This window comes from Nematolebias whitei, chromosome 18, assembly GCF_014905685.2.
Source record: "Nematolebias whitei isolate Nwh7 chromosome 18, NemWhi1, whole genome shotgun sequence".
Classification (NCBI taxonomy): Eukaryota; Metazoa; Chordata; class Actinopteri; order Cyprinodontiformes; family Rivulidae; genus Nematolebias; species Nematolebias whitei.
In genome coordinates this window covers 26,482,396-26,499,731 of record NC_056515.1, presented here as the reverse complement: position 1 = coordinate 26,499,731, position 17,336 = coordinate 26,482,396, and the positions used below count along the sequence as shown (strand labels likewise).

General features: G+C 36.4%; 1 protein-coding gene across 1 annotated transcript in view; it reads right to left on the bottom strand.

Moving 5' to 3' along the window:
- LOC119424522 (astrotactin-2) overlaps positions 1–17,336 on the bottom strand; it is a 320,640-nt gene that overhangs the window by 129,970 nt on the left and 173,334 nt on the right. Inside the window, exon 11 of the mRNA XM_037692008.1 lies at positions 6,493–6,643. Within this exon, the coding sequence (XP_037547936.1) occupies positions 6,493–6,643 (151 nt within the window). The remainder of the gene's footprint in view (positions 1–6,492; positions 6,644–17,336) is intronic.

Below are 17,336 nucleotides of genomic sequence, written 5' to 3'. Positions count from 1 at the left end.
TGTACAGTATTCAACTGTACAGTGTGCAGTTGAATACTGTCCAACACTGTACAGTGTTCACTGTAAAATGAATACTATACACTGTATGTTGTGCACTGTACAGCGTTGTACATTGCACACTGTACAATGCACAGTGTGCAACTGTTTAATGTACATAATGTACAGTTGTATACTGTCCAACACTGTACAGTGTTCACTGTAAAGTTGTACAGTGTACAACAGTGTACTGTACCGCTGACTGTATGTACTGTATGTATCTCATACTATTATAATACAGTCTGTACAGACTGTATCACAGTTGATACATTGCAGTACAGACAGTACAGTATGTACTTTGCAGGGATACCTGCGATGTACAGACATCACAAGTATCCCAACACCTGAAATGTATAATATTGCTTAATTGAATAACTAAAGTATGATGTAGTTTTCTTTTGTAACCTCTTCCACAGTACTTGGTTCATCGCTACAAACAATTGTAATGTGAATCATTTTTACAAATCATTGCTATGCTGCTTAATGTAGATGAGTTGTGAGACCAGTGATGAAAGAGAAAGGCGAAACACAAAAAAACATTAATCATCTAAAATCTCTGTTTGCTGTGTGCTGAACCCAGTGAGGACAAGAATAACGTGACACCATCTCAGGCTCAGTAGAAGAAGAGAGGAAACAGGCCAAGTAGAATAAACAATGTGTCATGAACTTCGGAGCTGGCACAGACTTGAATTCAATTCATTGCAAATGCATTTCAACTGCTTTAACAGCGGCAGCCAGCCTTGAGGGACGGACTTTGATAATGGATTTTAAGCCCTCTGTGTGGCATGTCACTACTCTGTGTTAGCAGCCTCTCTGACAGAGTGAATGAAATAACACCAACTCAACAGACTCCGAACAAAAATTCTACTCTTCTACTAGTGTGATTCTGTGAGTTAATCTTTGAAGACTAGATGACTTTGTCAGTCTTTTTGTCTGCACAATGATCAGTGGCATGCAGTGATGCATATTCATTTTTTTTAGTGCTACATTTCATTTTATTTTTTTAATTTCCAGAAATTTTTCAAGCCACAATTTGGAGCCGAGTATTTCTTACAATTCACCAGCCTAAAAAAATTACATTTTTAGTAGTGGTATTTTAATTGTTTTCATTTGTTTTTCAGTTATTTGTTGGTGAGTTCAAGTTATATATATTTTAGCTTTTGTTATGACACCTACGTGCACTCGTACAGCCATCAACACAAAATGGAATCTATGCTGTTTTACTTTTGACTGTGCCCTTTTTGCAGGAGTCACCACAGCAAGCAAACACTCATGGAAGATTTGGCAGCTGCCATTCTTGAAATAAACTGTGCTCAAACTCACAAACTCAGGATTAAGATTGCACCATTGACCTCAAAGCTACAGCATCTCCTTATAAAATGGAACCTAAACTTCTGCAAAAAAAACCCCCAAAATGCTCAAACTTTTAAATTTGTGGCCAAACTCATTGCAACGTGACAATTCTCAGCTCTTTTGAATTTATATTTGTTGGTTTCTATACAACATTTTTATTGTATTGTTATGATTCTAAAAAAATCCTTGACATATGTTTAATAATCAGAGGTTGATGGATCAAGCAGCTTTTATTTTACTAGCAAATGAAACTTCTTATTTGTTATTTATATTTAATAATAAAAAAAAACCCTGCACATCAAATAGCAATCTAGAAACAAAATGCTAAACTTTTTTTGGTTGCATTTTTATTTTTAATTAATTAATTAAGTTTTTACGAGAGCTGTGTCTATTTAGAATGTTTAATTTTATACTCTCTCCATTCCCATTTAATATTAATTTGATTAATTGGAGCCAAAGGTGTTTGCAGCATGAAAAGCTTGAGAAGCATTGATTTAAGCATGTCCTCGCTCAGATTCTGCAATTTTGACAAACCGCCTGTGCAAAAAATTCAAATGTGGAGGAAAGAAATTGGATTGAAGTGATTTAAAGTGAAGAGCAGAGATTGCAGCTGCTGGTCAGAATTTATAATGAGTAACTTATTGTGTTCGTTTAGCCTTCAGCTACCTGATACTCTTTACAATCCTTTCAATTAGAAAAAAAAACCCAACAACATTATTTAAGGAACAACAAAGCCCATGCTCAATAATCCAGGTATACAATCCAACATTTTTCAGTCAGGTCATCTGGACAGTTTCTTTGTTTTGTGCTGAAACGTTTCGCCTTCGATCCGGAAGGCTTCATCAGTCAAGGAAACACACAACAAAACTGGTTCTTCCTCCCACAGCTTACTCCAAAGTGGAAGCTCCAAGCTGTGGGAGGAAGAACCAGTTTTGTTGTGTTTTTCCTTGACTGATGAAGTCTTCCGGATCGAAGGCGAAACGTTTCAGCACAAAACAAAAAAAAACTGTCCATATGACCTTACTGAAAAATGTTGGATTGTATACCTGGATTATTGAGCATATATTTTGTTGTTGTTTTCAACCAGTTTGTCATGACTGTCAACAAGGAAGAGGGCTGGCAATGGAGGAGGGGGCGTGCCACATAGACCATCTTAGCACAAACTTAACTGGTTTGTTCCACTTTGGAGTAAGCTGTTGGAGGAATAATTAGTTTTGCGTTGTGTGTTTCCTTGACTGATGAAGCCTTCCGGATCGAAGGCGAAACGTTTCAGCACAAAACAAAGAAACTATCCAGACGACCTGACAGAAAAATGTTGGACATTATTTAAGGCTTTTATTTTAGTAGTAACACTAGTTGATCAGGGAACGTATACTGTTTTGATTGCATAAACTTTCTGTTATTAATCATCTAAATATTTATGTCTGAAAACAGTAGTGTTCCTCTCGGCTACAGTTTAGCTACTGTTGGCATAACTGTGTGTATGAAATTTCTCCACATGTTGTGTGCAAGTTGTGGAGAAATCCAACTGGTCAGGAAAAATGCCAGAGCAGAATTTGCAGCAAGCCAAGCTTTATTTGTAAATAACAGTTCTCCATAAGTGTTCATGTGCAATTTTATCAAATTACCCATAGAGCGATGGCTTTAATGAAACAGAAATCAAAAACCAAACAACAACAAAATAAAACCTCAATACAGAGGCTTAGTAGTAAGGAATGTATTTTCTTTAGTAGAAATTAAAGCAATTGCCACTGCATGAAGATATTTACACAACAGAAGCTATATATGTATATATACATATATATATTAGTCTATGAATAAGAAATACGTCTCACAGCAAGAAAGCAGGATGTAAATTGTGCAAAATGAGACAGCGAACAGAGAAGAAACATGGCTTGAATCATACAGTCATTGGACATATCTGTTCAGTGTGCTACTGTTTTACGATTTTCAACAAATCTGCTTGTTATTCATCATTTTCCATCAGCGCTAATCAAAACCACACAAGGCTGAGTGAACAGTGCGTCATGAAAGAGAGCAAAGTTATCTTCAGAACAGCTACACAAGCGATTTACCAGGATGATGCATTCAAACACGTTTCTGTCGCAAGTTGATGAAAAGAGCAAAGCAACCAAACAGCTGTGTGTGTGCGTGTTTGTCTTAGATCAACACAAACAGCAAAGAGCCATCGATTTATGGCTCCATCCAAGCTCTTAATGACTCACAGCGCCGCCCTCCAGTAATTAAGATGGCTCATCAATTTAATTACTTTACAACGCAGCCCTGCCCCATGCTGTCAAAAACTCACCCTTTGCTTGAAAATATGCCAGGGCCAACATCTTTTACACTGTAGTTTACAATCTTACAACTAAAGTCAAATTAAGTTTTATGAAGTAACAAGAAAAAATAAAAACACATCCATTAAATGTACTTATGAATCTACAATACCTAAAGAGAGAGAGAAAAAAAAAGCTTATTACAGCTATTGCTACATCAAAACAATCATCTTTATAGTTCCAGAAAAAATAATAATTAAAAAAAAAAAGCTTTAATTTGTTTTTGCTTGATTAAATTATCAGAGGGGGGTTAAAAATGGAGAAATTCCTAAACTAAACTCGAGCATACAGTCATAGATAGATAGATAGTTAAGTATGGGGAAGGTTTTATTAAACAGGCATTCTTAAAAATAGTTTCAGCAGAGTGAGTCATAAGTGTCCATATCTTATGTGTGTCTAAAGCAGAAAACAGTTACATATTAATATTACTCACGTAAAAGTTTAATTGTTTTAATCATCACCATCATGTTAGCAGATCAAATAAATACAAAAAGAAATATATATACACACACACACACACACACACACACACACACACATTTTCAAATACTTTTTTTTCCACAGATGTTGCAAAATCTTTTAGCACCCATGGGCTATCTTTAATTTTACTTGATGTCTGTTCTCTTGGCAGTTTTGTGGCAGCTGGATATTTTTTGTTGCATTCTAAAAATATGAATTATCCAAAATCTGAAACTATGGGAGATGCATTGTGCAATGTAAGAGACAAAATACATGAAATGTGACAAGCCTTGCACGCACAGCGTTATTTGTTGCCCCTGAAGGCTTGTTTCCAGCATTATTAGTAGAACACAATTCTGCTGTCCCACAATAATCAGTTGCCAACAATCCCTGATAGTTAGTTTACTAATGCACCCTATACTCAGACACTAATTGCACCCTGTACTCACTGGTTAACTGGTCATCATTAACTTCATGTAGACTTTCTCACTGGTACATTTTCATTTTCATTGGACACTGGTGCACTAAGATTCATAACTGGCTGTAACTATTGTACCCACCATTGCACCCTGTACTCACTGGTAAACTGGACATCATTAACTTCAAGCAGACTTCTTGGTCTGCTGCCTTCATACATCTCCTCCTACATGTCACTGTGTGAGTGCAACTACAGCGTGCACTCTCAGGACATTATTACCTGCAGTGTTCCCTCAGTGAGGACTGAACTAGGTAAAGGGCCTTCTCCTACTCCGCTCCTGTTTCCTGGAACATCTTGCAAAAAGATCTGAAGCTCTCGAACTTGACCTCTCTAAGTGGCTTCCAACATCTGCTAAGTTCATGGCAAAAACCAGTGCAGACATGCTCCTGTTTTAAGTATTTTACATCACTTTGCAATCTAGCTGTTTTTGTTTCATTTTTTATACCATTTTCTTTAATTTATTCTTCTCAATTTATATATTTTCTTTAACAATTGTCTACTGTTGTCATACTTTTTTGTTAAAATCAGGTCTCTCTTGTAAATGAGCCCCCGAGGCTCAATGGGACTAACCTGTATAAATAAAGGTTGAATGACTGCTCAGAGTCAGTCTAGCTGAAAATGTGAATGATGTTGTCCATTTTATGATGCACATTTTCTTTCTGTTTCTGCTTTGAAACAGAATGTCTAACAGTATGAATATAAACATGTCTTTCATAAAGACATATCAAAGTATATGCATGTGACAAGATGTTTATGGGACAGTTGATCCAATCATTTGTTATGAGCTGATGAACCGAAATGAAATCATTTTTCTCCTAAAACAGTTTGTGTCTCAGACTGTTTTTAACAAATCACAGGCATGACGATGTCATATCGATTGTAAACTGGCGGCTGCTTCTGCAGGGATTTATTTGCCGTAAGGTTTCTAGTAACTGCAGCTTTAAGCAAGGCCAAATGCTTCTTCTCCCTTTACAGTATACCTTTGCGACATGAGTCCTGAGTGATCACAGTACTAAAAGAACAAGCCAATACAAGAAGTTAAATTGCATGTAGCCACATTTCCTTTTGAGGATTAGGCATAATGTCTGGAAATCCAAAAGGAAGCTCTCTACATTAAAGGGAATTAAAGGGAAGTTGAACTGGGACTTAGCAAAGAATGACTCTTCAGCAGGTCCCTTCAGAGGTCTAATTGGCATGCCAGGTCTTGCTTGAGGGATTATAATGCCAACTGGCCAGAGAGCAGCATGGGGATCCCTCAGCAGGAGATGGATTGAAGTTTGTGGAGACAAAAATACCTTGGTATGTCTGCGCCTGCTGTTCCTACTTATATTTTAGAATGGAATAAATGGTTGGGGAAATACATGCATGAATGAATAGTTTTAAAACAACCCAACATATCTTCTTTGGTCTGCAAGAACACGAGCAGCAACAGGTTAAGGTTTTCAGCATGGTGCCACAGCATATTTACACAGATCCTGGTAAAACAGAAGCTGGCAACTTCACCCAAAATAGCTCAATAGAAGTGATTGCCATACACATGCACCTCTCAGCATTCTGCAACATTACTGCTGGAAGTTTAAAAAATGGTCAAAGTGTTCTAGTGAGGAAAAGTAAGAATATGTTTCAAATTTAAATTTATCTATGAAAGAGCAGACAATGAAATGCTCCAAAGAATACCAACAACAAATGTTCATTTTGTAGTTTAACAACAAAGCATTCTGTCCATGTCTATTATGCATTATGTTGCATTATGTATGTATTTTTATTGACTAAACTACGGCACACTTTAAATATATTTCTACCAGGATGTTATATAAAAGAGCTGCTTACCATGCAGCCAAATGAGTCCAACTGTCGATCAGACACACACTTGAAATTTTTCTTGCAGCCACCATTGTCTTTGGAACAATCACGAACCGGCCCAAACGACGCAAGCAGGTCTTGCACTGTCTCAAAGTATGTCGACATCAAGGCCTCTTCCCTGAAATTGCAAAATTGAAAGGTTAAACTAACTAACTAAATAAATAATAATAAAAAATCACAGATGCTGTTGCATATATTTTTATCATGCAATTAAGAATACACCACCGAAAGAAATGTCATATTCAAATGAATGGTTTTGCAGCTGAGCATAATCTCTCACCACCTGGAAAGCAATCTTTCATTATCTTTCCTTTTGTTTAGTAGAATTAAAAAGCTACTCATGCTGGCCTATGTTGTGACAAAATTGTAGTTCTTTTGATGCCTTTAATCTTTCTGCCTGACTTTTGTAATGCCCGTTTGTAATTCTGTTAACCGTGTTTTGTTTCCCATAAAAAGGGTGCAAATTCAGTTTAATACCTGAGGACTTGAGGTATATTGGAATAAGGTAGAACACTTTAAGAACTATTGGTATTCTTGTAGTTCACACTTATTTATGCTGGGCCAAGTCTGGAGCTAACCACAGCATGGTTAAACATGTTTGCCAAGTTAAATTGATTGGAAACCTACAGCAAATAGGCTTGCATGGGAGGGTAGTGCTTTGGTTCTCTGCTACTGTATTTATGCAATCTCATACACAATGCTTGAATCACACAGATTGTATATTTATCAAGTTTTCTTAGCTTTTGTGGCTCAAACTTTAGGATTTAGGTGCCAAACACTAAATATAAGCAGAAGTTGTTTATACACCAAATAAATCCACTTTTCAGTAATGTGTACATAATTTAAACCCAGAATAATGAGGTCTAAACAAACAAACAATAAGACCTTATAGCTTTGACAATCACATCATACAACACTGCAAGATAAAAAGCAGAAATAAAAGTAGTAGAATACATTCATTATTTTTTTATTTAGATTAGTTTTTTTAATCAAACTATTTTATATATATATATATATATATACATATATATATATATATTCATTTTTAACATATAAAACACAAATAACATAAAACAAAACAAACACAAAAAAATACCTCCCACCCCTTTCTTAACACACCGGATCAGTCACACATACATAAATGGATTAAAATGAATTAGACAGGCATTGACATGTTTTCCACATACGACATAAAAGGCTGCAACATGTCTCAAAATCTTTTAACCAAACCCATCAGGTTATACTGTATCTTATTTTTTCTAAATGGATATGATACACCACCTCTCTTATCCATTGTGCATATGCTGTGGTGTGTGGTTTCTTCCATTTGCACAAAATCAATCTTCTGGCCAGGAGAAAGCCAAAAGCAATCACATCCTTCTCGTACCTGCTGAAGGACGTATCCACAGGGACCAACTCAAACAGTAAGATGAGTGGTGATGGGTGTACAGTTTTTCTACATACCCCAGATATGGTGTCAAAAATAGATTGCCAAAAGGTCTGCAGTTTGAGACAGGTCCAAAATGTATGCAGGAGTGTAGCTGGAGTTTGTTTACAACAATTACATGCAGGGTCCATGTTGGTTTTGATCTTGGGCAGCTTGTTTTTATTTAGTTTTTCTTAATGCATTTTTATTTGCAAAGCTAAGACAGCTTGGTTGTAGGGAAGCATAGAAGGATAAAAACATCTGATGTCCTGAGTTGGTGAAACTTGGGACTTGCAGAAAACTGTTCATAATGTAAGTCCATAAACTTTAAATCACACATAAAAAGAGTACTTGAATACATATACAAACATGCACATTCTTTGTCTAAAGCAAATACTGTATATAAAAATGGCAAGTTAAAAAAAACGTTTAAAAGATTAATTGGGAATATTTTTTCAATTTGTAAATGCAACAATAAAAAAATAAAATGATCACACAAAAAAGCATAATCTGATGCAAACACATATGTATGTTGTTACCATATATATATATATATATATATATATATATATATATATATATGTATATGTATATGTATATATATAAAGTATGTCAAATCACTGTACAAAATATCTGTGTGTAAAACAGTATGCACACTGGAAAGAGACTATGTGGTACAGTAACACACTCATGAACACGGACATATTTCAGCACACAAAATAGAGATGGTCCCCTAAAAATATGGTTCTCATTTTTAGCCACAACTTAGTGCTGTAATGTTTTTTTTAATGTATTCATAAATATAAATCCATTTTTTTCATTTGGAAAGTTCTATAATTAATTACAGGCTTATTAAAAGCTAAATCTGAAAACAAATATAGGCATCATTTCAGAGGTTATTTATTCTTATATGAATTTTTAATAAATTTCAGATATTTGTTTGCATGTCTAAACAACTCTGACTGCTCTCTCTTTCAAACTCTGAATCTGTCAACTTAACAAACCAGCCACTAGGGATCACATGCCAGTGTATTCCTTGTGCCAGTCCTGAGCCCAGGTAAATGGCCTTGTATGCACTTGAAAGAAGATTAATGAACATCAGCCATAGTAAGACAGAATACAAGTGTGTGAATGAGAGGGAGGCTGATGGAACAATGAAGCTACAAGGAGCAGAGATCACAAAGGTGCAGGACTTCATGTACTTGGGGTCCACTGTCCAGGAAAATGGGGAATGTGGTTAATAGATGAAAAAGAGAATCCAGTCAGGATGGAGTGGATGGAGAAACATTTCAGGGTTGATTTTCAACAGAAAAGGTGGCAGTAAAAGTCAAAGGAAATGTGTACAAGACAGACCAGCTATGTTGTATGGTCTGGAGCCAGTGCAACGACAAAAAGACAGGAGAAAGAACTGGAAGTGGTGGAAATGAAGATGTTGAGGTTCTCCTTAGGCGTGACAAGGATGGATATGATTAGGAATGAGATCATCAGTGATACAGCACAGGTTGAACAACTGGGAGATAAAGTTAGAGAGTCGAGACTGAGATGGTTTGGACATGTCCAAAGGACGGATGGAGGGTATATTGATTGAAGGATGTTAAAAATGCACCTGCCAGGAAAAAAGACACAGAATAAGGCCTAAGAGGAGATATATGGATGAAGTAAGAGAAGACATAGAGGCAGCTGGAGTGAGGACAGAGGATGCAGAGGACAGAGTGAGATGGAAGAGGATGACTTGCTGTGGTAACCCCTGAAGAAGAAGAAGAAGAAAAGCAAGAAGAGCAATGTACTCAGACCTAAACATGATACATCATGTCCAACCACTGACTGATGTGTGCCTGCTGTCACAGATAATGAAAGGGCAAACACCATCTTTGTCTCAATGAAGGAACATTGTTCACAGCTATGCGCCCACAGGGACCACAGTATGCTGTGAGCGAGACTCAACATTAAAAGCAGCTACAAGTATCCTGACTAATGGGATAATTAATTACTTGCGGTGCAAAAAACATTTTAGAGCATCATCACTGTTTGTGGAAGTCTTTGTGTATGCTTGGAGGTGCTTATCTAGCAATGTACTTTCAAGGAAGCCTCTAATATTACTGCCACTAAACTAACTATGCACATGTTGTTACTGAGAATTTGATTAAAATGTTTCTTTTAAACATGTATTATGTAGATATACAATGCGTCAAGGTTGAGTGAAGTGAAAAGTCTGCTCAAATAATGTGGGCAAGTAAAGAAAGCAAACCAAATAATGTATTCTTACAGATGATTAGAAGTACTGTAAACCATAAAGATGAACTTGTGAAGTTAACAAAAACTTCATACTCATTCATTCCTTTTCCAGGGAGGATGGAAAAGAACATCAATTTAATAAATGAAAATATAAAAATCTTTGAATCGTACTTTGTTTCCATGTCAGGTAAAGATAACATACTTTTAAGTATAAAATGATTCAATATACAATATATTTGCACATTTTTTTAATGTCACTTTAATAAAACTACCAGTAAATGTTTCAGCATATTAGTATTTTATTTGATAAGTTTCTTGATGGTAAGAGTTAGATTCAAACTCACTTCTACATATTCGACTCCCACCACATTCATAGTTAAATTTCTTTGTTAAATACATAAACATAAACTTGAAAGAGAATAAAAACTAATTTACAGTTTGCACAAAAATGACAAAACCAAGTAATTAAAATTGTAAAATGACTGAATTAGGAACAAATAAATAACTTAAGCTGACTGGCTTTACACTTCTAGGTTTTGTAGTGCCTGCCTTAAGCTAAATTCAGAGTGCAATGTGTCTGAATGATGATGTAGGAATTTGTACACTAGTTCAAGAACAGCCTTTAACAAAAGTCTAAAGAAAGGTGCAGGTCTTACTACTCATGACCATCATGAACATTTTAACAATGTTCTTAGGTTGTTGCTTTACCTCCACAATGAGACTCCTGTAACTCCTGCTTCTTGACACAACACATGGAATATCCACTTAGCTTTAGTGGTTACCCAGAAGAATACAAGTTCCCATAGGAAGTACAGCCTTAGGAAATATAGCACACAATCGAACACACTATTTTAGATCAAAGTCCAACTGTTTGTCCAGATATTACAGATATTACCTGTTCAATAGTTTTGCCATTGATAGATATTGTCCAAGTCATGAAATTGGCTTCACCTTCTTTGTAAAAAAAAAAAGCATTTCCTTTAAAGTACACCAAATGATATAGTGAAATTGCAGATAAAAAGACAAATAAAGCATACCTCTGAACCTTTGGGTGTTCCAAAAATCAACTGATTAGACACTTCACACATGCCACAACATCCGGGATGCTTTTCTAATCTCAATAAGCAAATGCAAATAAAACTTGAATAAACAATAATTTAAAACACATTTACAGTGATAATTTCTAAACATTTTATGGTAAAAAAAAGTGCTACAGTTATCAGCAACTTTATATGTGTTAACAGTAAGATTTTTTTAATGCACAGATAATGATGTTTTTTCTTTCTTTCTAAAATATAGGTATGATTTGACTATCTATGAATTGTTGAAAATAGAACAATAGCAGAGAGCCTTTTCAATGATCAATGTATGATATTGGGATTGAAGCCAATCTGAGACTTTTGCCAATATGTAGGACAATTTAAGAGCCACTTGTTAAATATCTTCTTGATTTACTGCATACAGTATATTGTATGTTTTGCTTTCACCTACATATGGCAAAATGCTGTATGTTCACTACCATACACTAAAGAAATAAAATATTTATGCAGAAGCTAAAACCAGTGATCCCATTATGGATGCACCTTTATATTGAGAACCCTTGATGAAGATGTGTTATTAACTTAAACATACCTAATATATTGTGACAAATACCACCATACTGCAATAGGCTAGTTGATAGGTCATGGTTTAGATGCTTGGAAAGCACTAATAATTGCTTAACTGTATCAAAGGATTTACACAGGTCCCCAAATGATTGATTTTAGATCACTTCTTTGTCTGAACTAACTATGGCTACTATAAATTAGTAATATGCAGTCTAAGTACCGGTAAAACGATTTACTCAAATCTAAAAAAGTTAAATCTGGTCCTCTGGACATTCAAAAAAACAAAACAAAGCAAATCAACAAAAAAATGTAGAAACGTTTCGTCTCTCATCTGAGAGACTTCCTCAGTCTGAGGAGCTGTATTCAGCTCAGTCTCTTAAATAGCACCGTCTCAGGGTGGATCAACCAGTTTTGCTGCTGACAGGTTGGCTTTCTTGGACTGTGAGGTCTCAGTCTCTGATAGAGGACATTTGCAAACTGAGGTGTACCGCAAACCCACACACACAGACCAGTATTTGCAGTTTGACTCCCATCACCCTTTGGAGCACAAGTTAGGAGTCATCAGGACTCTGTATCACAGAGCAGACAGCGTCCCCACTAGCTCAGGAGCCAGGCAGAAGGAGAAATCCCACACAAGACAGGCTCTAGAGCAATGTGGATATCCTAACTGGGCCTTCCTGAAAGCAGAGAAGAAATCCAAACAGGACTCCAGTCAGCCAACAGGTGAAAAGGAGGAACCCAGACCCAGACCAGTGGTCATTCCATATGTTGAGGGAGTATCAGAGAAACTGAGACGTTTATTTTCTAAACATAACGTCCCAGTGGCTTTTAAACCCCAAAATACATTACGGCAAAGACTGGTTCATCCCAAAGATCCAGTCCCCCGGCACAAACAGAGTAATGTTGTGTATGCTGTTCAGTGTCAGGAGGGCTGTGATCAGTCTTACATCGGGGAAACAAAACAGCCCCTGGCCAAAAGGATGGCCCAGCACAGAAGATCAACATCATCAGGCCAGGACTCTGCGGTCTACACTCATCTCCAGGCCAGCGGTCACTCTTTCAAGGATGAAGATGTTCACATCCTGGACAGAGAGGAACGATGGTTGGAGAGAGGAGTAAAGGAGGCCATCTTTGTGAAAAGAAACCGTCCATCATTAAACAGGGGTGGAGGCCTCCGGGTTCAACTGTCCCCCTCTTACAATGCTGTGATTGCTAGTATCACTCAGCCCTCTGTGAACAGTAAACAGCCATCAGTGTGCTAATGATCCATTGTTAGACTGATGGTCCTTCTTGAGCATGTGATCAGCTGGTTTTGGTTGTCAGCAGCAAAACTGGTTGATCCACTCTGAGAAGGTGCTATTTAAGAGACTGAGCTGAATACAGCACCTCAGACTGAGGAAGTCTCTCGGATGAGAGACAAAACGTTTCTACATTTTTTTGTTGATTTGCTTTGTTTTGTTTTTTTGAATGTCCAGAGGACCAGATTTAACTTTTTAAGATTTTTCTACCTGGATTATTGAGCATGCATCAGGATTTACTCAAATGTTGCACAAACATTTTAGAAATGACAAAAAAAAAAAAAAAAAGTAAAATGCATTGTCATTGCCAGCAGAGGTTAAATGAGGAGCATGAAAGGACATAACTTCCCAATCTACATACTTTTTTTTAATTTAATTTTGCCAGATCCTTTTTTATTGTGTCTGTTCGGGTTTCATTAGCTCTTGACATCTTAGTAAATCTTTAACAGTGAGTTATCTTTTCTCTTTTATTTTTTTTATATTACATTTATGACATGTCAGCATATAAACAACACATCATTATTGCGGTGAAGAATTGCAGCACACTGGAAAACGCACTGAGGCTCACTCTTTGTAAATTCATACCAGCTTTGTCACTCTGCAGTGCAACAAATCATTCACTGTCCTCACTCTGTCAGATTGAATGCAAATCAAATGTCTACAAGAAAGGAAAGGATGCAGTTTAGATGTAGTTTTATTTATGCATCATACTGTCATAAAAGACAAAAAATTTTTAAAAAAAATTTAGCAATGCTGTACAACTTATAATTTGCTGACTACACAGAATGCTACAGTTGAGATATTTTCATAAGATACATAGTGTCCTTCAGATACATGGCTTTTTTTAAAAGTTGGAATTATTTACTCTCTGATGAGCCAGCCATAGTTGCTTGTGAATTTTAAATCCAATTATTGTTCTTCTTTCACTGAATTCACATTTACATATATGAGTACCAAGAGAGATACAAGCAAAAGTTTCTCTCTTGAAATACATAAAATGAAAACCTTTACCTTCATTCTAAGTTAAGTTGAGAATAATTACTGTCACCACTGGGAACATCAATATAATATAATCAATAGGATACATGAGCAATATACTATAATTTCTAAAAAGGAAATGCAATGTCATTCAACAGAGATAGGTATGATCAAAGACTAAATGTGGTTTGCTGTAACTTGTGAAACTCGCTCTAGTCTATTATAGAAAAACAGACAATTTTACAAGAGAAACAAACATTTTCTATAAAGAAGAAGCAAAGCAATAATTAAACTTTCTACCCCCCATCATATCAAGAAACAACAAAAGCTTTCAGAGATCCTGTTTCAAGTCTTTGGTTGCATTATGTATTCATGAGAGTCTTCTTTCCACTGTAAAGAAATAAGCACCTTACTGATGGAATAAAGAACCATGTTTTGACACATAATACCAGCGACTAGGGAGCACAAGCCGGTGTGTCTCTTGTGCTGGTTACAAGCCCGGGTAAATGATGAGGGTTGTGTCAGGAAGGGCATACAACATTAAACACTTTTGCCAAAACTAATATGCAAGTTCATCTAAGCGACACCATACCGAATCAGTTGAGGCCCAGGTTAACAACGACCACCACTGGTGCTGTTGACAAACAGGGTGCCGGCAGAAACTGTGCTACTGTTAGTCAAAGACCATGAGGAGGTAAATGTGTCACAAGAAAGGAGAAGAGGAAGGTCAAGAATGTAGGACTAAGGGCAGCAACCCTAAATGTGAGGACAATGACAGGCAAAGGTAGAGAGCTGGCTGACATGATGCAGAGAAGGACGGTAAATGCTTTAGAGCCCAAGTGGAAGGACAGCTAGTCTTTCAGCTTTGAAGCAGGGTTTAAACTGTTTTCCCATGGTGTGGATGGAAAGAGAAATGGAGTAAAGGTGATTCTGAATGAATCACCTTTAGAGCCAAGAAGAAATATGACAGTAAGTGGACTGAAGAGAGTAGAGAGAAATACTGTGTAAGGAGATGCAATGTAGAGCAAAGAGGGAGGTAGCTAAGGCAAAAAAGAAGGTGTAAGATTAGTTGTATGGGAGGCTGGACACTAAAGAGGGTGAGAAGGACTTGCACTAATTGATGAGACAGAGGGATCAGGCTGGAAAGGATGTGCAACAGGTTAGACTTGTGAAAGATTGAAATGGTAATGCTCTAACAAGTGAGAAGATTGTGATGGGAAGATGGAAGTAGATGAAGTACTTTGAGGAGCTAATGAATGAAAAAAGGCAAAGAAGAGAAATTGTGGACCTGGAAGGGGGGGGGGGTATTAGTGAGGGTGGAGTTCAAAAAGATCTGAACATAATGAAGAAAGGGAAGGTAATAGGACCTGATGACATACAGTGGAGCTTTGGAAATGTCTCAATGAAATGGCAGTGAGGTTTTTGACTCAAATATTCAATGGCATATTTCAGGGTGAGAAAATACTTGACAAATGGAGGAGAAGTGTGCTGGTGCCCATTTTTAAGAATGAGGTTGATGTACAGAGTTGTAGCAACTACAGGGAAATTAAGTTTATGAGTCACAAAATGAAGATTTGGGAGACAGTTGTGGAAGATAGACTTAGACAAGCAGTCACAATTTGTGTGTAGCAGTATGGTTTCATGCTGAGACAGAGCACCACAGATGTCATCTTTGCTTTGAGGATGCTGATGGAGAAGTACAGAGAGGGTCAGAAAGAACTTCAATGTGTCTTTGTGGATTTCGAAAATGCATATGGCTTATAAAAATGGCTTATAAAAGCCAATAGAAATAGAAAATTGAAGTATATATTAATTTCTCAGTTGATATTCACAGAGATGTCAGCGAAATGTCACATAAAGGATAAAATGGCCGCGCTCTGCTGTAGTTGCAGCTTCGTGCACTCCGCCCATCTTTCGGACGACTGTAGGTACATATTCGCGTTGTACCTCGGTGCAATTCCAATAAAGTTTATTCTGAGTTCTGATTCTAAAAAGTAACCTTCAGACATAACGTATGAGAGCAATATCATCTTTCAAATGCATACTGCATTAGCGGGAAGTTCATAAAGTTATTTGAAATTACTTTATTAGTCTTGTGTCAAGTTTATTTAAAAAGACAAGTTTGTGCATATATTTTCTAATTACCTACTGACATTATTATTATTATTTTTTTGCCGTTAATGTTTTAAAACTGTCTGGGTTACATCCTTAGCAGAGCCAACAGGAATAGTAATGCACTACAAATACACTGTAACAAAATCCACAGAAAACACTTCATTCTGTCCAGGTGCTTTTGTTTTTAATTAATACACACACTTACCTCAATGCAAATGGTAGGAAAACTTAAAACAAACAAATAAAACAAAATCATGCAAAGATTACGTTAGGAAGTTCCTTAAATTAGACATGTCTAAAGATGCTAATTATAGTAGATTCTTCAAATCACTGGCTAATTAAGATTAGTTCATTTAGCACTGTGACTTTGTTGGATGTCCCAGACACATGGTGGTTGCGTCTAAACACTAACTAATGTACTTGTTATTAATCTCTCTCACTGCCTTTAGCTTTTTCAAATGATGAATGGCCACGCGACACTGCCCAAAGTTAGAGCGCTGCTCCAGCATGATTACAGAGCCCGTTATTGGGCTGCCCCTGCACTTGATTAATGTTCCTGTTCCTGCTCCCCACAAATTTGCTGACTCTCATCAGGCACTTTTGTCATTGAGAGGTGTAAATTTTCTTTACAATTTATGTCATTACCAAATAAAATTATCGTTTGTGAAAAAAAGCAGGTGAATGTAAGTGATGAAGACTGATGTAAATTTTTCAGTTCATAAGATATAAAATAATGTATATGTGAAAACATAATTAAAATTAAATGATTGTATTTATTTACTTGTCTCTATGTGGCCCTGTGATGGACTTGCGACCCATCCAGGGTGTACCCCGCCCCTCGCACAGTGATTGCTGGACATGGGCACCAGCGACCCCCGTGACCCAAAATGGAATAAGCGGGTAAAGAAAATGGATGGATGGATGGATGGTATTTATTTACTTATTTGATCATATATTCATATATCTATACATACATGCATACACATACATACATACACACACACACACATATATATACTGTACATATACATATATATATAAATATATATATATATATATATATATATATACATATACATGTATATACATATATGCATATATATACATATACATATACATGTATATACATATATGCATATATATACATATACA